This window comes from Agelaius phoeniceus, chromosome 7 (assembly GCF_051311805.1).
Source record: "Agelaius phoeniceus isolate bAgePho1 chromosome 7, bAgePho1.hap1, whole genome shotgun sequence".
NCBI classification, from domain to species: Eukaryota; Metazoa; Chordata; class Aves; order Passeriformes; family Icteridae; genus Agelaius; species Agelaius phoeniceus.
Genome location: NC_135271.1, coordinates 45,090,669 through 45,114,838, shown reverse-complemented (window position 1 = coordinate 45,114,838; position 24,170 = coordinate 45,090,669). Strand labels below are relative to the sequence as shown.

General features: G+C 41.2%; 1 protein-coding gene across 4 annotated transcripts in view; it reads right to left on the bottom strand.

Moving 5' to 3' along the window:
* THSD7B (thrombospondin type 1 domain containing 7B) overlaps positions 1-24,170 on the bottom strand; it is a 300,207-nt gene that overhangs the window by 22,372 nt on the left and 253,665 nt on the right. For all 4 annotated transcript variants that reach the window (XM_077181738.1, XM_054636437.2, XM_077181740.1 and 1 more), the window contains exons 17-19: positions 10,703-10,836; positions 9,874-10,027; positions 624-765 (exon numbers count right to left, since the gene is read on the bottom strand). In XM_077181738.1, coding sequence (XP_077037853.1) covers positions 624-765; positions 9,874-10,027; positions 10,703-10,836 — 430 coding nt within the window. The remainder of the gene's footprint in view (positions 1-623; positions 766-9,873; positions 10,028-10,702; positions 10,837-24,170) is intronic.

The window sequence follows — 24,170 nt, the reverse complement described above, 5'->3', positions numbered from 1 at the left end:
AAATGTTCTGCATTTCTGAAATGTGATGATAAAAAAGGCATCATCCTGCTGCCTCTGTTTCTAGGGCTTTTATTACAAAAAGGCTGAGTTTATATTCATATATTTTATCTTGCTTTGTTCTCCCTTCCCACCAGCTCCCAAACTCCTCTTAGATCTCTCCTCTGTATGCCTTTCTCATTTATTTCAGCTGGTCAAAACAAAAGGAATTTTTCAGTTTTGTTTTGTTCATTTGTTTGCAACAGAACCAATTGCTTCTAAGGTCCTAAATAATGCATTTTGCTCTGAATATCCTATGTCCACCCATATAACTCATACTGCCTTCAAAGCAGATTTCTGTTGGTATTTTTGGCTTCACCAGAACCACACAGAAGACACTCTTTTAATTGGAATTTTGTAATTAATTATGTTGATAACCCATAGAAAATCCCATTCAGCATGCTTTATTTCCAATGTACTTCCAACAACAACTTAAATACAGAAATTGTGCATTTGTCCACTAATGTGTAAAAATGCAGGCGTGTAATTAACTTTATTGAAACCAACCATGTCAAGGCTTTAACCAACACCACAAGCAAACATAACTAAAAACACATACTAAGGGTATATTGAAAATGTGTACCTACCTGTTAGGTTGTACTGGTATTGGAAGCAATTTTGATTAAGAATGCATGGCTTCATTTGTGAAACTTCCGGGCAGGGCTTTGAACTGACAGGAGACCTCAGCACTTGTCGGGTTCGGATTTGCATAATATTGGGGTCACACACCTGGACAGAGAAGGGATGGACAGTACAGAGACCCCAGTAAATCACACAGACATCACTGACCTCAAAAAACCACACAGACACCACAGACCAGGGCTGTTCACGCACATCCATGGCCACATGGAGGTAGGATGCAATCCCACTCCTGTTCTAACAATACTTAAAAGCACATGAAAGAAAAGAAATGTGGTTCGAAGTTAAGAATCCAAACTCATCCTTTATCCACCCAGATTTGGCTATTTTAGCCCTGCTACACTATATTTTTCATGTTTTTTGATAAGGATCCTTGGGGACACTGGGACAAAGATTGCACCACTTTGCTGTGCCCTGCTTTGCACCTCCTTCCAAGACTTCCAGTAAAAAGCCACAGTACTGAGTAACAGGACAGGATTTTTGTCACAATTAATGCATTTTTAAGAAGTATCTGATGTTACAGCAAAGCACTCATTTCAAAGAAGGACATTTGTAATTGCCTATCAGTTATGATGCTGACAAGATGAGGTGACTTTTCAGAGTATGTGATACCAAATACTGATGTTCAGCTGCCTATAAACCAGGATTTGCTTGTTTACATTTTCACAGGAATATGAACCAACTGAGGCAGGTTTTCATTTCTATTTGTGCATCATGGGCATGAAAACTGTTTGTTTTTAGCAGGCCATGATCCTCACTCTCACAGCACTGCAGCACAGAGCTATTTTCCCACAATCCAGTGACAGGAATAGGTGAGTGGAGGTGGTCACAGCAAACCTAATGGAAATAAATCCCTTATTAAAAGTATTCACCACCATTTATTGAACAAGATGACCCATTTAATTCCTAACGGTTTCTCATTAGGATTGCTCAGGAACAGCAAAGAAAACAAAACAAACAAAACCCAAAACAATGCACACAGAACCATATTTTCATAAATGCTTGGGGATTTAAAACATGATTTTTCTATGAAGTACTATAATTACAAAAAATAAGTAACAGTTTAAAACCATGGGCTTATTACCATGCAACAAACAGCCTGCAAACACTGAACACTGCACGGGTGGAAGTGTGGATAATTCCTGTATTGTGAATATTAAAGGGAAATGTAATGGCCTTGCAGCATAAATCTGGATCTCAGGCTGCTGTAAACTGGATTAGCTGCACAGATGACAGCAAAACTGAAAATAATAAATATCAGAACAAATGGGAAAAAAAGTCTAATCTGGTCTTAAAATACATTGTCAGGGCCTATTTCCTTATGTTTACACTACATGAAGGAAAATCCATTACATTTTTATTGCTGACACACACCTTGTCAAATCATTTTAAATGGTAATCTTATTTGAATCCCCTTGGTCAGCTAAAATACCCAATTGTTTCTAATTATCTGAAAATTTAACCTATGCTAAGTGTTTACCAATAGTTTACTGTCTTTTTCACAACTAATCTGATTGTTCATTCTCACAACTAACACTAATAACTTAAATGATTTGCCAATAAAGCAAAATGACTAAGGAAAAAAAATCAAAGCATGTATCTCAGCAGCTACTCCTAATTAATGTTTCTCTGAATTATGTTACCAAGGGAAAAAAAAAAATCAATGGATGCTGTGACAGAAGCTGTCTGTGCCAGCTCAGAAAGACCAGCTTTTGCTCCCTTTAAAATAAGAACCTGCAGACAGAAAATATGCCTCATTTGTAGATAAGCAAATTCTTTCAATAAAATAGTATTTTCCCCCTGTCTAGCACAGCCCCCGTTGTGCTCCATTATAGGACATTGTTGCAGCCCAGTGCTGTCACAGAGCCCCAGAGCTTTCCTGGCTGGCAGGACCCTTTTCCCTCTCAGATATCCTCCTGGTAGGCAGCAGACCAGTCTAACAGGTCAAAATCTATCTGGTGTTTGCCAGGATCCAAACAAACAACTGGTTTACTGATGCTCTGAAGCCAGAATTCTCACTGTGCTGATGAGCCATGGGGCTCAGAAGCCAAAGCTGATGCAATAAGCCCCCCACTTTTACTAGTTTTGAATAATAAGGAATCTCTGTAGGAAAAGCATTCATTTAATCAAGCTGAGGACACGGGAAACATGCAAAAATTCAAAGTTGGCAAACTGTAACTAATATCCTGTAATATTATTTGTTGAATTTCTCTTAACGTCAATTGAGAAGTCAATTTAGTTTTATAATTGATTTTCTGCCCTTGCTCTTTCAAGTTAACCATGTCAAAAACTAAGCCAAATATATATGGAACTGAGTAAGCAGCAGGAGGGAATGACTTGCAAAGGAAAAGATGAAAGCTGGAATTTTCAAAGGAGCAAGAGGGAGCTGAGTATCCAGCTACCCTGAAATCTCAATGGGCTTGGGTGCACAGTTCTGCAGGACCCCTCCAAAAACCCAGGCTGGAAAAAAAAAATCAAATATTTATGGCATAGCAAAGGTTGGGGAATGGATTGGCAGACTCAATGTCATTAGGGGATGTGAACAGTGAAGTAAAGAAGAGGGATTGTTGCCAGTAGAGAGATGCTGAGGGTACTAACAAGCAATGCCAAGGGGCATGTCTAGTCCTGAATGTGGATCTTAGAAAATACTGAGAGCAAAACCAATCACCATCAATGGCAAATCACAGGCTTAGGAGGCAGGACAGAAATGGCAGCCATCTATTTAGAGAAAAGGCAGCAAAAGAAGGAACTATTTCTTGAGTACCTAAAGTAAGACATTACCATGGGATTAAGATTTAAGCAGGATAACAGGCTGATTCTGAATACTCTCACAAATGAAGAAAATGACAAAACTAATTTCACTGCTCAAGTAATCTTCCATACAAAACAGTGAAGGTACCATTCAGGTACATGGATCAAGGCTGGGTCTGCCCAAGGGATCCAAGTTTCTAATCACGAGCATGTGTGAATCTACAGTTTTGGGGTTTTCTGGGGTTTTAAATAAATAAAGCCCACTGTGATTCAGCAATGTTTTACTGAGTATCTTCATTTACAACTGCTCTCTTCCTGCTGAGTGGATGCTACACTTCCAGAGACATTATTTTACTTTCTACTGCTCTATTAGTAACTAGTGCTTTCACTGATCACAGATGAAGCTTTTAAAATATTTTTTACATTAAGTGAGCCATTACTCTTCTGCAAGGCTACTGCAACTGGTTTGTGCTCAGCATCAGCCAACATTTCCACAGTGGAAGCATAAGGAAAGGCAGGTGCCAACAACAGATGTGTTCAGGAGTGGGAGTTTGACTTGTATTCCTGAGATCATCTTTTATGCTCATGATACTTACTTTATGCCTGTGGTCATAAATCCCTTAACTCTCCCATAGCTGGGAGAATTTGCAATGTAACCATGGGATAGAAATGGGTGTAAGAGCAAATGTTCCCTATTCTGGGAAACTGAAACCCACTTGTGTCAGCACCCAGACTAGGAATAAAGATCTATAGATCAAGGAAGGACAATGATTATGGGTGCCCACTGGCCATAAATAATAGGAGAGGAAACAAGTCCTATGAAATGGAGGCAGCTGTGGTGCACAGAGGTGGAAGGTCAGAGGCCTGGAGACCTTTATGTACTTTCAGGATGAGGTGCAAATCAGTTTGGCTGATAAGTTTTCTAGACTATGTTGCTTGTTCAGATTCTTTGTTGATGACTGTAAGCAATGGGGTTGGTAATTCTGCCATATGCATCCTTTGGAACTGGTAACAGGAACAGAATTAATTTTTTGATGAAAATAATAATGGGGTGCCACCTCAGGGGGCACATCAATAGCCTACAGCAGTAGGATGTCATACACAGACAGTAAGTTTCTTTATGGGTATAACTGTACTGTTCCAGCCTACTTTATAGTATTAAACCTCACCATTTCCATTATTCTTTTCCATATAGTATGAAAAAGTTGAGCTAGAGCCACAGATCCACAGGTGAGATTATATAAACCACTACAGAAACAAAATATGCTGAAGCAATGAGAGGTCCATAAAATGTTAAGGCAGGAATAAATCAAGGTTTTTCTCAAAGGACCGTTTAGAAATTATAACAGCCACCTTAGTTCTATGGGGAAATTTCTGGCACTATCGACTACTGCATTTTAAAATATTTCTTTTAGCCAAAGCTATTTTTTCACTATGACCACTTGTCACTATTTAAAGCTAACATAAAAAGTGAGGGACAAAAACATACACAAAGGATGCACCCAGCCTTTGCTTCAGACAATCACAGAACTGACAAAGCACAGGAAGTTTGTTCTGGAAGAGAAGGGTATAAAATGAAATAAAGCTGCAAGGTTATGAAACTAAGTTCCAGTCTAAGAGCTGTTAACATATCACACATTAATATACACTATTAGACCCTCTTTGGCATGGAATTTAGGAGCTGTTCATTGATCCAGGCTTTCATATGCATCATAATTGTACAGCACAGAGGCTGTAACCCATTACAGGGCCCTTTAAGCTGTTTAATTTATCAAGCAGCTTGTATAATGCATCCTGCACTATAAATAGCTGGCTGCATTATTCTTAACTGGCTATTCATAAGCAAACATACAACCTTAAAATAAGGTAAATGCAAAGGCAGCAACCGTATTTGACTATTTTTAACAGAGCAATGAACCATTACGTTGTTCATGCCAGTGTGGATGTTTTGTAACAATTTAACAAGCCATTTACAATAACACGAGCAGTCTTTTGAAATGAAAATGCATTTGCATAAATTTTCTTTCTCAGATGCATCCAGGTTCTGAAACCTTGCCTGCTTCCACACAGAATCATTACTTAAATCACTTTAAAAAAGTGATTGTTAACAAAGATTAATAAAAATAAAACAATGAATATAAAAAATGCAGCAGTTACCCACTTTTTTTGACAAAGACATACAAAAACATCCAAGTCACAGGTATGCAAAAGGAGCAGGGCATGTTCTTCCAAAAAAGCCTTGACCAGCATAATCCTCCTGCTTGATTTGAATAAATTATCTCTTGGGCTAGAAAAACAGCTCTGTGCAAGCCTCACTCTTCAGTTCAGCCTTCACACTGCAGTTCCTCTGCCAAACGTACGTGCCAAACCCAGAGAGGTTGGGGAGTTTCCTCTGGAGATATCCAAAAGCTGTTTGAGAACACAATTCTCAGGAATGTGTTCTGGGAATCCTGCTTGAAAAGAAAGGACCAGATGACCTCCAGTGGTCCCTTCCAACCTTGCCTATGCTGTGTTCAGGCACCAGTTGTGATGGAGACTTTCGTAATCCACACAGTGACTCCTGGCACCTACAGGAGCCCACAATTTCCCTTCCAGTTGGCATTTCCAAACTGTAACAACTCCAGCTTGCATCGACAAGGAAAGTCACTGCAGAGCTGGGAGCTCTGTGTATCACTTGGTGACACTTTTAATCCGGTCAGTTGTGGGTGTCCCACTCCCCCCGTGGATTCCAGGGAATAATAACTCAATTGTCGTGAGTCCCGAGCGCGGCGCATCGCCATCGATCCACGAGGAAAATGCTCGCTGAAATGGAGACAGCTGCTCTCACTCACCACACACGCAACCTCCTATAATTAACTAATTTCAGACCTCTTGGAATTAGCTGCTAGAAATGCCAACAGCTGAGGCAAGCAAGGAGGCCACTCCAATCCACACCGGGGGCTGCAACAGCCATCCGCCGACAGAGAGCTAACGAAATAGATTTGAGGTAATTATTTCAGGGACTTGTAGCACCACTCGCATATTAACTCTTTTTAAGAATGCTTTGATGAATTCAATTGAAGTCAATTAATTACATTTCCAAGTCAGATGAATACAAAGTCGAGACGCCACAGGAAGCGTGTGTTATTCCATCACTGAATATGTAACAGAGATGACAGGATTTCAGTTCCCAGATTGTTTAGCTGGGTCTTTGAGCAATCAAGTGATGATGTCTGACTGAACAGGCTATTGTCCCTGGAACAAATATGAAATCTCTTAAGCAAAATGCAAGTCAACCTAATTTCCTTGTGGGTTTTTGTTGGTTTTTCTTTTCCTTGTTATTTTTGGCTTTTTTGTTGGTGTTTTTTAACTAGCAAGCTTCAAACTGTTATGTTAAATGACTTTAAAGCTTGATATTTAAGTCACTTGGATGTTACTTAGTGACAAAGAACAAAACATTATAAGCCAAAAAAATAGTCTTCAACCACAGGGAAAACCATTTTGAATGGTTTTAATCTCTCAATAGAAAAAGTGAGAATAATAGGGAAGATTTAATTCAGTTACTATGCAATTCTTGGATCCAGTAGAGAGACAAAACCTCAAAGCAACCTTGAGGCATTGTATTTCTGACAGCTTCATTTCTGACCATTAGATGAAACATTAAAATTTACCTTTGTGTTGCAGTGTTAAATAGTACCATAATCAAGATGCAAAATACGTAATTCAGTTGAAAAACACACATAAAAGAATTGTGGGAGCATCTGAAATTATAAAAGACCACAAAAGTGTTTAAAAGCAAAAGGGAAATGCAGCCAAAAAAGGTAGAACAAATACAATCTTTTAGCAGAAAAAAGTATTGAAGAAAATACTTTCCATTGACAAAGCAGTCGCCACCTTTATGACTCATTGATTTCAACACGATTCAAGATCATTTACCATCCTGAAAGTGGAAAACTCACATGGGAAGAATATTGCTACAAGATAAAACCAAGTAATACCCTAGAAAGTATCCAGAGTACAATGACATATTGACAAAGGTACAACGGATAATCTAAAAGGCCTTTTTATATTCAGCTGATAAGAGTTAGTTATTCTGCTATCAGGATGAATTTATTATCAACACTGTAAAACATGAGCAGAACACCAAAGCGACTGGAAAAGAATTCTCACCTGACCAAAATCTTAGGTAAATATCTCAAATCAAAAAGCTCCTCAGGCAAAGATGAGGCTGAAATTGTGATCGTTCATTTTTTATAAACTAGAATTTGTCAAGTTTCATAAATCCTCTTTATCTCCAGCAAGCCAAACATGACCAGAGCTACAGGAAGACTTCCTGGAAAGGTCTTTGGCAGCTGCCTCATGAGTGCTATGACTAAAAGAGTGCCAACTATTGTGGTATGAAATGTAAATGTGCTTGAAATAGAGCAGCCAGGATAAACAGTTTTGTTTTTTCATTACAATACAATGTGATCTTCCAAATTTTCATTATAATATGATGTGATCTTCCAAATTTTTTGAAATTTTTGAGTCCCTCGACTCATAGTTGTCCTAATTGATCACCTTTCCTGGTGGCTCAGGAGATAGAAGGTTCATTAATCACCCTTGTGCTGGCAGTGCCTCACTCCAGCAACCACAATTCCCTCAATCCCTGCCCCACAGCCACCAAAGGCACACCAGTGGCACAGCACAGTCATTCTGCACTGACAGCAAGCCCAGCTTGGAGATGTGGAGCATGTGCAGCCTGAGAGGGACTGTGCTGTGTGGTTCTCTCTCAAAACCCACCACAAACAGCCAGAGTAGCTGTAAAAGGGAGACAGCACTGCAGTAAACTCATCAAAGGGAGGGTTTTATTTGCCCATAAAACTTCAAGCTGTTTATTTTCTTGTATCTGGACACAACTATGGGAACACATGCTCCATCAGCACACAGTCATCTCAGTTTCACAACAAAGCATTGCAGAACAGCTTGTGAAAACATATTGTTCAGTTAATTGCATTGGCATGCAGATGCCCTCACATTTATGAATTAACATCCACCATGGCAAAGGGATGTACAAGGAGACACAGGGACTGTGGCATGGGGCCCTGTGCCTGCCAAGAGATGTGCTGCCTGATGGAATGCAGCCCACGAGCTCCGGGCTTCCCTTTCCTGCTTCCATGGGCTATGGAGGCTCCACTACTGCCAAAAAAAGGGAGCCTTCAGGCAAAAAGCCTGTGTGTCTTAAGGATATGAGGGTGCTTAAAGCTTCAAGCAGTCCTTCATAACCAACTGACTGCCACCAAGGCACCTGAGAGACCCCCAAGAGCCTCAGGGATATCTGCATCAGTTCACTGCGTGCGAAAATGAAGAAAATCCATGCCTGGAAAAGTCAATGGCAAAGAAACAGCCCAACCACAGTGGGACTCTGAAAGGTATCCAAGCATTTGTATGGGTTGCAAGAGTGTTATACTTCATCAAAGCCATGCTGCTCAGGAGGAGGTGAACGCAGGATATGAAACACAAGATTTTATTTGACATGTTCTTACCGAGTATATTGATATGCTACACAAAATATTATGGAAGGAAATTACCTGTGTCAGCACTGGTATAAATACCTGTCCAATAACCACTCAACTTTTGGTAATGGCCCTGTTAACATGGGGGCAATGAATATGTGTTTGTCACTTAAATACATCAAGCAAGTCTATTAAAAAAACCCCCTGAGATTAAACCTGGCACCTATTTCAACACTGATCAGGGAGAAACAATAGATCTGAAGTCATGTGGTTTGAGGCCAGAGGCTTTTCATAACACAGAATTTGCAACTTCTTTCCATCTTACACACTTAGGAAAACACAGAGCACTTTGCAGTGGCTTGAATTCCCTGCATAATTCACAAAGTTTTGAGTATTTCATGACATGACAAATTGTTCAGGCACCTTGCTGTCATACCCTTCTGCTGCTGTTGCCTCAAATCTTCCCCCAAGTGTTTGAGGAGGAGGAAACACTGGACAGAAATAGTGTTTGTTGGGAGGGGAGAGCTGTCATTCCTTGAGGACTAGGACCTGTCCAGAGGAGTGTCACCCCCAGGTTTTACCAGCAGGTTGTTATGGCAGTCATGCACCACTGACAGAGGTCTCCCCTGCAAACACTTCCTAAGGCATTCAGCTCTTAGTGCAGCTGGAATACTGTCCCTTCACCCACTCTGCTTGTGTGGGCCCTCTCCCATAGCACACCAGGGGGAAGGATGTGTTGAATCAACTGTCACAGTAATAACTATGTGTTTCACTAACCAACTTTCTATAGCTCTGTCTCTGTAGAGACATAAATATCTCCAGATTCAACCATGCTGGCAGGATCCATTAAGCCTGACATCCCTCAGAAAATAATTTACTTTCCTAGAAAATAACTAGGCCATGAAATAGTTGAAGGAGAAGCAAAGACTGCTGTGTGAGGAACACTGCCAGGGACATGGGCAGGAGAGCCTACCTGTGGACACGGGCTCCACTGTCCCCAGTCAGACACTGCACACTCACTGGGACAGTACAAGGTACACTTCTGCACTGCCTCTGGGACCTCAGCCTGACTGCACAGAGCGCTGGGCACAGTCTCCACTCCGTGGTCCTCAGCCGTGCTCACACACCTACACAGAAAGCACACATTGTAATTAGAGTATCACAGGCACAATGGGTATCAACAAGTTTTCTCAACTCCATACAGGACATAGACATGACAACAGCTACAAGCAGCATGGCTGGTCAAAAAATAAAACTAATATGTTAATGCAAATGGAAATCAGCTACGTGCATAACATGCTTTTGTTACTTCATACAGAGGGATTTTAACTTTGATCGGCTGACAAAGGAACAAACAGAAAGTGACAACCAGCGAGAACAAATCTTAGTGCTCCTGCTAGTAACATCTGAACATTTGGAAAGAACTCAGCATTTCCCCATGCCTGGGGAATGAATATTCAGTAATAATGAATGCCACTCTGGTGCATGCAGTGCTATTACTTGGGGAAAATGTTAGCAAATCAAAATATGGAGGCTTTGCACCTCAGAGAGCTTTATGTATACATGGCATTTAGGTTGAAGAATACTAATTTAAATATCATGCCGTATTTCTGAAAAACCAAGGCTGAATCTCTGAAATGCTTTTCCTGTAAACCATGGCACATAAACACATGTTTCTTTTCATTTGCAATACACTGGACTCAGCAACACACTCACTGTCAGATGGCCAGATATTGCAGCTTTATGCAAGAACATACCAGCTCTTTTTGATCTGGAATACCTGAGCTTTTGTCTTCACGCACCTGACTTCCCTCGTTTGTATTCCTTCTCCACAGTGGAGGGAATTTTGTTCACTGCTGATTTTGCATGGAGACCATGGTCCTACTTCCCAGGAATACTGATTGCACTCACTGTAGCATGGGACTGCCTCGTGTACCTGACAGGAGAAAGAACCAAACTCTTCAGCTGAACTGTCCAGGTTAGCGTGTCTGCAGAACACACCCACAATAAAGCACACTGAAAAGTATCCTGGCTTACACTCCCAGTGCTAAGGCTGCTGTAATGGCTTTCAGTTCATTTATTCATTATTGACTTGCCAAGGGATTTTTAAGTATATAATGAACAGCAGTATGCATGCAGCATCTTCGGAAGCAGGATAAATAACAGCTATTTCCTGCAGCCAGAAGAGGAACTCCATTACAATTTCATTTGCTCTGCCTGCTCTCAGGATAATCTATCACATGTCATTCACCAAGATCGTATGTACCACATCCTTTTGTGTTTCAGCAGGTACAAACTTAAAATCAGCACTCATTTACCTTTGCTTCTAATGCATTCTTATAAGCCATTTACCATAAAAGAATGAAATTTCATGCCTCCTACAAATTTCATTTTTATACACAAAAATGGTAAACGCTTTTTTGCCTGCAAGTGACTTATCTCTAACATATCTCCTAATCAAACACGACAGCGTGTTCACCTGAACTATGGTATCTACATAGGGAGAAAAATACAGCCAAAAGCTTGATAAAAGGTGCCAGATATTCAGGTTGTTAAAAGCAGCACACTGAGATATAGCACTTCAGCAGATTTTTAGGTTTAAATAAATGAATGCATCAACATTTCTATTACAGTGATGAATAAAAGTTATTTATTTTGAATCTGGTTTGTCTGCAGAAGCTGATTTGAAGATACAGTATTCCCTGTTGCTTTGCATGAAGCATAATGTGCTACCCTGGAAAAATACAACACACCTAAAATTTCTTCTTCCACATACCAAAACCTCCTCAGCCTTGCTGCTGTGAAGCCATTTCATTCTCACCCGTAGAATAATTATAAATCAATAGCCTGCCTCCCATCTACCCCCCAAAAAGATTCAGACACATGTTTAATAATTTACAGCTTCATTTTAAAATAGCAGATTATGACTAGACATGTTGCAGCCACAAGAAAAAAGAAATCCTCTTTGTAACCTTTTGGAGACAATAAAATTGAGATACTAGTCAGAAAACAAAACTGGTGGCCCATCAGAAAATTGCCTTCATTTCAAATGGAAGAAAGACAACTTGAAAAGGAAAACTCCTTCAAAACAGAAAATGTCCAAAACTAATTTTAACTGTGGATCTGTCTGTATGTTGTGCATAGGTTTAGCAGAGAAGGAAAAATAACAGATGATGAAAAGTGGAAAATATGTAAAGGTAAAAACACAGGAAAGAGAGAAATCAAAGTTTGAAGGGGTGAGGGCAAGGACAATATTAACCAGTAAGAGAATCACATTTCACACAGAGGAGGGGAAAAGGAAGGGAACAAAAGGGGCACATTATTGTTAAGCACATATTATTAGGCATATTATTAAGCACAAATTACAAACCTGGATGTGGCTTTGAGCAACCTGAACTAGCAGAAGGTGTCCCTGCCCATGATGGGGGAGCTGCAAAGGAGATGATCTTTAAGGTCCATTTGAACTGAAGCCACTCTCTGGTTCTATGTGGACTGTGCACCAGGGCACTGGCACCTGGCCCAGCTCCAGAGTGTACAGGTGTCTGTGCATTGTACAAAGTGCACTCAGAGCTGAGCTTCCCACACTGAGCAAGCAGCACCACAAGCAGTGCTAATTAGCTGAGCAGCCAGGCTCGTTATCATTAACTGGTGTACATGGGAACACTGAAAAGCAGCACTCACCAAGCCTGGGCTCAGCAGCAGCCAGCAGGGAGCCCATGGATGCTGGGGCTCAGCTGAAGCCACCATCCTGCCCCACCAGCCTGTCACCTCCAGTGACTCCTGCAGCCACATCCCTGCACGTGCCAGGGACAACAGCAATCCCTCTTCAGGCACTGCAAAGCCTTTGTGTTCCCCACAGACATCCATCCAGGAGATGGATGTAGAGTCAGGGAGTATTTATTAGTTTCCCTGCTCCACAGGGGGAAGGAAAAACTACAGCCTGCCTATGTTGCCTGATAAAACACCCTGTCATCCACAGGAGACGATTAGTGAGGGAAACAGGTGCTTGAGGCATGATCAGTTTTTTCCTCATCACAGAGGGAATGAGCAAAGAGCAAAGCTTGGACGAAACTGGCTGCCAGGGGCCAGACCAGTGAGAAGGTGCCTCACAGGGCAGTGTCAAGAATGGTAAAACTTAATAAGTAGGTTCTATTAAGAGCTGGGTGGCTTGTTCCTGCTTTTACACTTCTGGAGAGGAGGCTGAATTTGGGAGCAGGCAGGAGGTGCTGCCTCCCTCCCTCCCAGCCTCCACAGGCACAGTGGGGCAGCCAGGGCAGTCCAGCACAAACAGCAGCTTTGGGGATTTAAGATTCTTTTCCTTGCTTTATTAAATAACCCTTCCTCAGGCTTAGAGGATACCACTGTGAACCTGCAGGTTCTCAGCACTCACCCTGCTACCTGAAGCCAGGGTGAGGCCAAGAGCTTGGGAATCCCATCTCATGGTCTCAGTGACCTCTGATTGCTCCCCTTAACATCTGTTAAACCTCAGACCCCTCCTAACCAGCAAAACCCACCTGTGGGCAGCAGCAAAGGCTTAACATCAGGCATTTACCATAAATGGATTTTAGTGGTCAATACCTCCTGTGGCATTACGTGCTATGGTAACTGTGTAGGAAAACCAGACTGAGTTGGGCAGGCATGGGATGCCACACGAACTAAAATCAATCTGAGGATCCTGTGAGCCAAAACAGAAATCCCACAGGCACTGACACAAATACACATAATGTGAAGTGATACCTCAAATGTGCTCTTTAAAGAGCAGGGAGGATCACAATAACAAAGCCATTAATAGAGCACTTCTAGCCTGCTGTCTGACTGTGTCAAACACTGTTCGATTACGTGTGAAGTGTCATCAGCTCTCTTCCTCCTCCAACAGACAGACAGACAGACAGACATCCCACTTTGTGCTGGAGGAGGGAGGGGACACAGCACTGCCTGCTTGTCCCTGGGGTACCTCAGATCCCCAGTGATCTGCTGCTGACCTGTGCAATATTTCCTCTTCGGTCAGGATCCCCAGCTTCCACTCACCACTGAAAACCTGAATTATAGCTGTCACAAATAACCTGTTTTCCTAAGTTATTGTGCTGACACCACAGCACACTGTTGCTGTGAACAAGCTCTCTGCTCTGCCCTGTGTCAATGCTGAGCAATGCCATCTCTGGCAGCACCTCTGGGACACTGGGGAGATGTAAATAACCACCTGCATCACCAGGAGGGACAGATTTCTTCAGAACAAGTTACAACAGGCACCCGTGGATGCCATTAAGCTCCTAAGTGGGAGTCTCAAGGAGATGCAAAATTTCCACAGGTGGAACTCAGTGGGAATGAGTTCAGGAAGCTGTGAATACAATTTGTAACTCCATCTTTGAATTTAAAAACCACAGTGATGTGGCATGTGGTTCTTTCCTCCACAGGAGAATGTTTTCCTCCTATTTTCTCTCCTGGCTTGCCATAATTTGTTTTCAATCACCTCCAATTCCTCCTTTTTATTTTTTTTTTTAATATGGAAAAAACCTACAGCAAACCTGAAGCCTTCCATTTCTGTTTTTGCTTTTGACCTTAAGAGGGTCAAACAGACATGCTCTTGATTTTTCATTTTCAAAGAGTTTGGACTAAGCATTGCTGTTTCTGTGGGTCCCACAAAACAGAAGACCCTAAGTTCACTTCTCACCTCCTGAGTCTATGGGAACACCCCTGTCCTGACTCTGAACAGGGGCTGGGATGGGATGTGGTGTCCTCACTCCTCACCAACCCAGGAACCCAAAGCACCCAGTGCTGGAGGGGGTTGGGATGTGCTCCCATGGATCCCTGGCTGTTACAGAGTGCATCCAGCCTTCAAATTACACATGGTCTCCTGGCCCCCATCAAGTTTGCCATCCACTAAGTCTGCTGCAGATACAGGAGTCCCTTGTAAAGCTGTGACACTTCTCTTCCCAAGCACAAAGACAACAGTTCCTTTGAAAATAATCTGCTTAATGCTCACCCTTCTCCAAGCTTATGCAAACCTGCTATGACAGTGCATTTACAAACCCCTTCACACTGAGCCCCTGTATGGAACTGCAGTGCCACAATCCATGTCCTGAAGGACAAAAATAAAATGAATTCCATGCAATAGGCACAGGAACCCATTGTTCTGCATGGAGGGAGAAAGATGCTGGAAGCTGCAGACACTTGACCTGCGAGGAGCTGCAGAGATCAGCACCCAGGGCAACCAGCCTGGCTTCATCCCTCACTGCCTCAAGAAATAAACACAGCCTTCTGGCATTTTAGCAAATTAACTGCTTTCCTCAATTTTGATTCATATTTACCTGCTGGGTTTTGGGCTCAATGAACCAAGGGCTGTAGTGATGACTGTCTGAAGCCAAGGGGAGTTTTGCTGCTGCCTTTGACTGGATCACTGTATTCCTCTTTGTTAGTGGGAATTAACCTGGAACACTGCTCTAACACCTGAGTCCCAAAATCAAGTTGATGGGCACAGTTCTCAATAAATTAAAGGGAAGAAGGACAAAAGCTACCTTTTAAGAGACAGACTGCTAAAGCTTACCCTAGTAAAGAAACCAGTTCCCACTCACTCCAACGCAAATCCTGAGCCCTTGCTAAAGCATTATTGATGTAGACAGTTACTTCAACAAGATATTCAAGTATTAATCTATTTATTTTCTCTTTTAATAGCTGATACTTGCATTTTAATGAAAAATCCAAATATCTAACCACCCAAGAGCTTTGGTGTGATTTATATTGTTCTCTAACTCACTTATTTAAATGTAGGTTTGCAAAGGACTTATAGAAATAAATGCACTCGCTCAAATGATGTTATTCATTAAAAGAAAGTCATACCTATACTTCAGGTAGCCTGTCTGATGAGCACCTGCAGAATAAACTAGAATGAGGTTCAACACTTCTGAAAATCATAGTGACTTCATATTTCAGTGAACATCAAGATTTATTGTCCCTCAAGGTAAATATTGACTCTGGTTTTCCCTCAGTCGATATTTTAGCTTTCATGACAGTAAATCTTGGTGTTCACTCCAACTAAGTCAATATCTGCTTATTATATTAGAACAACCAAACTGATCACTGTAGCAGTTGCCTGAGACCCTGAGGACTACCTCTGTGCTATTCATTTCTAATACAAATGGGCTAAATTCATTGCTAACATAAGTTCATTTCACATGGCTGCCCTTACATGAAGGTTACATTAGACCTAATACATTGAAACAGTCAGAACCAAAGAAATAACAACCCATTTTCCAACTATGGAGACCACCATGAGTAACAGTAAAGGGAGATAAGGTAACATAAAGCAAAGAGAGCCTGCTCTGGTTTGCAAAGACACTTGCTGGTAAAGGCTAAAACCACTGCTACTGACACTGGACAGCAATTTGCTCACTTGTAACACTTTTTGCATAACCACTTGTATGTTCTGTGCATATCCAGGCTGCAAGAGGAGGCAGCAGTGGGATGTTCTCCTCCTCTTAGAGCTTATGGCCACCAGCTGGTGACATGTGGGCCACAGCCAGCACTTCTCTTGCAACCTCCCTAACACAAATGGATCCACAGTATGGTGGAAATACATCTGAAAAAATGTCAATTCATTGTAATAATCTACAAGCTTGACTTCTATGTTGACTCCATCTCGTTCATCCAAATCTTTTCTTTGGTTGAAAGATGTCCATATATTAACTGAATAACTTTTATAATGTTCCAATGCTGCTTTCACATTCTGTTTAATAGCAACCAGATAATTTCTAACAATGAATTTCTTTTATTTAGTTCTTTAAAACTGAATTAAAAATTGAATACTTGCTTTGTTAATTACTTAACTGCGTGTTTGATTTGGCAGATCTAAGCATGCACTTAAAAGCTTTACTGAATTAACTGCATATCTGAAGGACCAGCACTTGCACATTAACAAACACTACATCACAGAGATTATGTCATTAAAATTTCAACATTAAATAGTTCTCTTTAAAATAAAATTGATTTTATTTCATGCTGGTTTATATATTGATCACAATTGCCAGAAATATGCTAACCACTCACCAGTCTTAAACCTGGTTGAACAGTTAATTTTCAAGCAAATTAGATTTTGCAAAGCAGCAGCTTCATATTGATGAATATTTGTCTTTAGGTCTTTGGATGCTGCAGCAAATAGTCACCAAAACTAAAAAAAAAAAAAAATTGCTCAAAATTACTTGGAGCACAAAAGTTTGAACAGATCTGTGGTAAGACTTCTAAATTATCAGAATTCCTGAATTTTGTATGCCTCTAGCAGATCCCTGCACAAATACTTGTGAAACAAATTCAGCAGTTTTAGTTTTTATTTACACCCAAATCAAAGGAGTTTGTGTTTCTTACCTCCTTTGTGGTGTGGAGAAAAGGAAATCAATTAGAGCTCTGTGAGGTTCTGAAAAGCCTTCACTGGTGTTGAACCAAAAAAAACCTGAAACTGCCTAAAACTTTGTATCCAGCAAAAGGATGGGATCTGTTTTATTCTAAGTTCAGAGGCAGGGCAGCAATTCCAACAGCACAGACACAGAGTTGCTCCAGTTCCCAGGATCAGCCCTGTGGGCAGAATGGAAACCCCTGCACAAACAGACCCCTCACCCTTACTCCACTGCTTCAAAAACTGCTGAAAAATTATTTTCTCTGAAAAGAGTGAAAACACTTATCAAGCCTGTGAAGTTTTCCCTGCTCTTGATTATCTATTTATAGCCCAATCCTCAAAACTGCTCAACTTAAATCCTAATTTACACATGAGACAACTGAGGATGAAGAGTTGAGTGATTTACTAGAGGGTGGCAAGGAAGCCCTCGGGGAGTGGGGGACTCAGTCTGGAAATGCCCAGTTTCTTGCACTAACTGATGATATCTCAGCTTAAAATCAGATCCTGGAAAGTTCAGATAAAGACATTTCAAGATGAAGCCATCAAAAAAAGCAGCACTGTAAAATTCTGGCTGCAAAATGAGGAAAAGAGGAGAAATTAGGAAAGCAGCAGAGTATTCTTGCTATAAAGACATCTGGATGCTGCATTTTCCTCACCATGGCCTTTAGATGCTTTTACTTCATCTATTTTTTTGCTGGACTTCACAAAATGCTCCTAGTAAACCCCTTACTTTCTTCTAATGGATAATTAAATATTCCAAGTCAGACACTGATTTATTCCAAATTCTTAAGTGCAATGAGTGGAAAATGCCTTGTTTAGAAAGTTAATTGAGGCGAGCTCTGTCGAACCCCAGTCATTACATCTCACTCTGATAGAGCTACCATGTTGCTCAGCAAGGCTTATTAATTCATATTTACAAGTGGTAAGTGGTTATATTTGCTGTGAGATTGGTGCAGGCACTAGAAACACCAAGTGGTAACAGGGTAAAGCATGAGTGCTTTTTCTCAGAGATTAAAATACCAAATTGGCATCATTCAACACGAGTAAACCAGGAAAAAACATGCAGCTCCTGGCCCCAAACCTGCCTGTCTGGTTTTATTCATGATTTTACTGTCAGTACAACCTCTGACAAGCAGGACATAGCACAAAGTATAACCCTGCACATATTGAGTATTTATTTCTACCTGAAATACTCAGGCAAGACAATTTAGTCTCAGAGTTTTCCAAAAGAACTGAGGAGTTAAAGTGGGAAGGGGGGGCTTATGAGAATACAGTCACTAAGGGCCAGTTCCTGTGCCTCTGCTTTTTATTTTACATTTTAATTATGTTTCATTCCTACCAAGAAAATACTAAATCCAGGTAAGATACTAACAAATGCCATCTTACAGTGATGTCAGATACAGGGGTTTAAGACAAGGCAGAAACTCATTAGTGAGAGTTTCAGTGCATTTTTTCAGATTTCAGAACTTGTAGGTGCTGCTGCCTCCCTGTCACAAAGCCAGACAAGCATAGAAAATTTAAGTAGATAGAAATGAATCAATACCCCTTGTTTCTGAAACAGCACATTTTGCTACAGCTGAAGTTTCAGGGGTAACAAACAAATGTGGCACCTCTCTGGATGAATCTGTAATGTTATAATAATGTTGGATCCAGTTTTAAAGAGAGGAAGAGAAAAAAAAGCTGATTGATGAAAAAAACATCGAAGCCCTTTTTTACTAGATGAGAACAACAAGATGAAGACAGATTGCAACACCAACCTGAGCCTTTGTAGATGTCCATGTTAGCAGGGCATGACAAGCAGAAAGGAAAGAAAATTATATATGCATTAGTTTGGCTGCTGCATGATAATATTGCAAAAAAAAAAGGAAAAAAAGGCAGAAAATCTGCTTAAAATAAAATTGCCACAATGTAATGTTGCATTCAATGCTTTGATTACCCCGTCTTAAAAAAAAAAAAATTACCTCAAGCAGAAATCAAGCATTTCTTTGTGAGTGAATGAAAAGCTCTACTATGCTGAAGAATAAAGCAGAGTTCATTCAGCTCCATCCAGTAATCCTCAGGAGCTCATCACTGTGTCTCACAATCAAAGTTTAGGACAATAAAAAATTTTTTTGGAAAATCTAAGAAAATCTATGAACCTGAAATCTGGTGAGACACCCCACAATTATGGACTATCAGTCGTAAGGGACCAGAAAGGCTTTCAGGTATTCAGATATTAATTGCAGCTCTGTCATTAGCGAAGCCTGCAGCAGCCATGTCCCTCTCCTCGCCTCTCCTCTGACTGAAGCACCCCAGAAGTCCCCACAGAGGAGTGGCAGGAGCCACCCCAGCCTGGGGACACGGGGTTCTGGAGCCTGTCACCGCCACCAGCAGCTCCCTGCCCAGCCAGCCAGCGCTCCCAGAGCAAATCACTGCTCCAGCAGGTCAGAAACCTGCCCCAGCAGGATGTGAGCAAGTAATTACTCGATCCAGAAGCCAAGTCATCTGTCACACGAGATGAAATAAACGCCGTCACTAAACACAAACAGTCCCACAGAAGCACTTTCTTTGTAGGCATCTGGACAATAGGCAATTTAAAGGAAAGACCATCAGAGTTTCCTGCTAAGTTAAAAATGATGCCTTGGAGACACAGCTCAGCCCTAGCCTTTCTTTTAGGAGATTTTAAATCATTTCAAGGTCTAAGAGGTTCAAATTGATATCCTATCAGTTTATTTTCACTTCTTTAAGCAAGAATGAATTAACGCAATAAGAGCAGTCTCATCTGTCCTTACTGTAGTATGATCTTGAACTGACAATTTTTTCCACATGAGATTTAAAACCAGTTAACTGACAAGAACAATTTGATTGATAGCACTATAGACAAGAGATAGAAGAGACTGGGGAGTGTCAGGCAGTTGAAAGTTACGTTTTTTGAAACACTCGTCTATGAGGCTACACCAAAGGCTGGAAGCAGGAGCAAGCTGCTCCTGAGGCTTCCCGCAGTCACAGCAAGAAACAGTCCAGTTTATGTTCTTGCAAAAGCAGGAACAGAAATGCAAACCAGCCCATAATCTGATTGTTTTGTCAGGATGAGACTGTGGCTCTCTCCCAGCCCACTCAGCAGCAGGTCTCATTCCTCCTCAGCAGCAGCCAGGCAGAAATGGATGCTCACAGGGAGAGCGGGACAGGCGCTGATGGATGAGTGATAGATCCCATTGCTTCAGAGCTCAGAGAGATCACCCACAGCCTGATTAGTAACTGGAGCTGGGAAAATTTCCCTAGAAGAGCAAGATAATGCAGAAGGCAGGGGATGTGACAGCCTGTTGCACGGCCTGTTTGTGGGAGCTGTCTCACTGCCAGACCTTAGCGCTGCGTTTAGGCGCGGCAATAACTCGAGTGATTTTCTCACTGTAATCACAGGTGAGGCAAAGGCAGGTCCCCCAGCAGTGCTGCACTGAGCCCAGCCTTGGGACCAGCCACACAATTCCACAGATGTGAAGGCAGCTAAAGCCACACCACTGCACACTTAAAAATCCTGCAAATGTTACAATCTGACAGTTTTTATTGCTATTTCTTGCAGGTGGATCCAGACAGAAAAGATTTAGGTACAGAAGAGCTGAGTTTTCTTCCCCAAATGCATATGTTCAAGGAAAGTGATGTGCTGCAGAGAGAAACCATGTTTCTACCTGAAAGAACATCCATATTTAATAAACTAAAGGCTCCCTTGAGCCAGAAGTTAAATCTACCCAACCTACTTTGAACATCAGAGTGCACATACACTGTCCCCAAGCCAAAAGATAAGAGGGAATTGCTTGCGAGCCACTACCTTGTGGGGTAGCTGACACCTTCTCTGTTTCCAGTCCTTCCTTTCTTCTCTGTTTCCATTCCTTTCTTTCAGGGCAATGAATTGTATTATTCAGGAATATGTATTTTCAGATTCCTGCACTTCTATCACTGACCTGTAGTTTGAGGTTAAATGCTTTACATGGACCTGCACAAACCCACACAAATAAATGCAGACTTCTACAGAATTCCACTGGGATGTGCTGTAGCAAGCAAGAAACATCTGAACATTTATAGGTGCTTCACTAAAATTTAGGGGAAAAAAAAGTATTGATCATGGTGAATTTTTGCTGCAGTATGTATTTATTTAAATGGACATCAATACTGCCTATATATTGCTGATTAATGAGAAGCTATATAAAAAGTAAATAGATGGGTTTTTAAATAAATCTGACAAGGAACACATCCCTAGGGGTGTGCTGGGGAGGTTGGACTGGATATTATTTAAGGTCCCTTACAACCCAAACCATTCCATGATTCTGTGAGGGAACAGCAGAATAATTCTCATGCACATGTGCCCATAGTCTGCAAACACCAGCATCTAGTACACAGTTGTATTTTCTTGGTTTTAAGGAATTTATGAGTGTCTGACTGCAGGAACCCTACCAGAACACTGAATTCCTGATTTGTTCACATACCAGAGGGTCCTGTACCCTATAATAAGCACCACCAGTGCACCAAGTCCTGCTCTGTACCACCATTCAGGATGGGGATGTCAGGGCATGAGTGATTCAGCAGTTCTCACACCTCTGCCATTCCCTGGAGCACCACCTTCATGCATCCATGACTCTGGAAATAATGGAATGAAAAAGGCTGTTTCCCAAAACAGCAAGTAAAAGGAGAAAATAGAAAGCAAATTCATATGGAGACTACACAACCCAGCTGTGCTTTGCAGTGTGTTGTACTCATGAACCACTCTACCTGAAACCTTTTAGAGAATTAAATAATGCAACAAAGCAAATAGCATGTGATATAAATTAGAGGATGCAGTAATTTAAAGATCATGCAAATGGACTAAAGGAAAGTATTCACTCAGCCTATTGCAGATGAGAAAGTAAGGAAAATTAACAAGGCAGAGACAAGAAACTGATGTCGAATAGCAGATCTGAAAGGAGCTGAAGAGTCAAAAGAAATGAGGGGAAACACAACTACCTATCATAGGAGCCACACAGAGAAAGCCCAACACTAAAAGCAAGTCAATTTACAATAGAGGGAATGCTAGAAAATGGAAGATCAACAGGGTGAAGACAAAGAAAGGTGAGATAAACTTTTTATGATAGGCACTGACTCAGAAAGTTTGGCCAACAAGGAGGGCAAACTGGAAGAGACACTTGAAATAACTCCTGTGTCAATGGGGTTATTTAGGAATGACAGGGACAAGATGCCCAGCATCTTCAGAAGGTGCAATGCAAGAGAGCTGGAGGAAGAAATGAGGAAAACAGTGAATTGCACAGCAGTCATACAAACCTTTATTCTTCAGAAAATATTTTTCTACAGACATCATCTATAAGCAGTAGAAAATAACAAGGAGATGAGTAGCAGGCAGCATGGGTTTGTCAAGAACAAACTCTGTGAAATCATTGTAATGTTCTTCAGTAACAGGATGAGATGCTGTGGATAGGGGTGAAATGGCAGGTATTATGTCGACCTTAGTAAGCCTTTCACAAACCTTCAGGCTAAGGAAATATGGTTTGGATTAATCTAATACTCTGCAGTACAATGCTGGAAAATCACATTCAGAACAGTAAAGTGTAAAACTGGCAGGAAACCACACACATGGCTCTGCAGAGCTTTATGTTCTGTATCCAGTCATATCCCTTCTTTTCATTAATGTAAGGCTGATGGACTGAAAATGATTCTTAGTGACTGTGGATCCTGCCAAGGTGAGAGGGACAGCGGGGCTACTGGAGGACAGGAATTCCAGAATTCAAGGTGTACTTTATGAATTAGTGACATGGCATGAAAAAATAAGTTGAAAGAGAAGTAGAGAACTACAGTGACCAGAGACTGACCAGACAACAGTGAGAGCACAGGATGAGAAACAAACAGCCCCTCAGTGGTACCACTGTCCTGGATCCAGGAATTGCAGAGAGCCATAAAGAGAATGTGATCCAATAGTATAGCAAAATGATGAGACAAACGCAGAGTTTGTAAAACACTGAGGTACCACTTCAGCTGTGGCACAGATTCAGCTCAGGAAGCACAGCCAGGCTTAGGTGTCCAAGTTGAAGAGAAATCTGAAGGATTTGAACCAACTGGGGAAAAACTGATGGCAGTAACTCTATAAAGACCAGAATCAAACTGCCAAGGTGAGCGGTGGCATTTCCTCTGTTGCTTTACAGGCAAACATTTAAAACACCAATATAATTAGTTACCATCTATATGATGGCAGGTCTGTCAACAAAGTATGGTACCATTGTCAGATAAAATAGCAATGCTTAGCCATAAAAAGAAATAACTCTGCTGTATCACACCAGATGCAGAGTAGCAAAAAGACACCTGAGAGAGCTTTAAAGAGATCTTCCAGCAGCTTGAAACCATCTATCTGCAGCATCACTGAGCTCTATGCTGGCTTATTCACTGCTGCCTTGAATAAATCACAGATTGCCAGACTCTGTTTTGGAAACCTGGGGCTGCCTTATACCTCATAGAGGAATAGGGGGGAAGAATTTCCATTATATTAAATATTAACAACACGGTTGTTGTAACACTGCCTACAGTCCTAGCTCCTCATTGTAAAAGCATTGATAATGACAGAGCAGTTAAAGGAAACCCAGGAAAATAATTCAAAGTCTGGAACACTTGCCTAAAAGTAGGAAAATTAAGGAACCCACTTCAGTTCAGATGAGAGGTGGGAAAAAGGAGATTCAATTATTTTTGAGAATATACAGAGAGAATTTCTCTTAGAAGACCTCTTTTTTAAGCTAACAGATAAAGATGTATGTTCCCAAGGCTGAGAGCTTCAGTTAGACAAATTCAACCTAAAATGATAAACAAAGAGGGAACTTTTTAAGTGTGAAGGAAATTATCTACTGGATCAGTTTATCCAGGGTTTTTCCTCC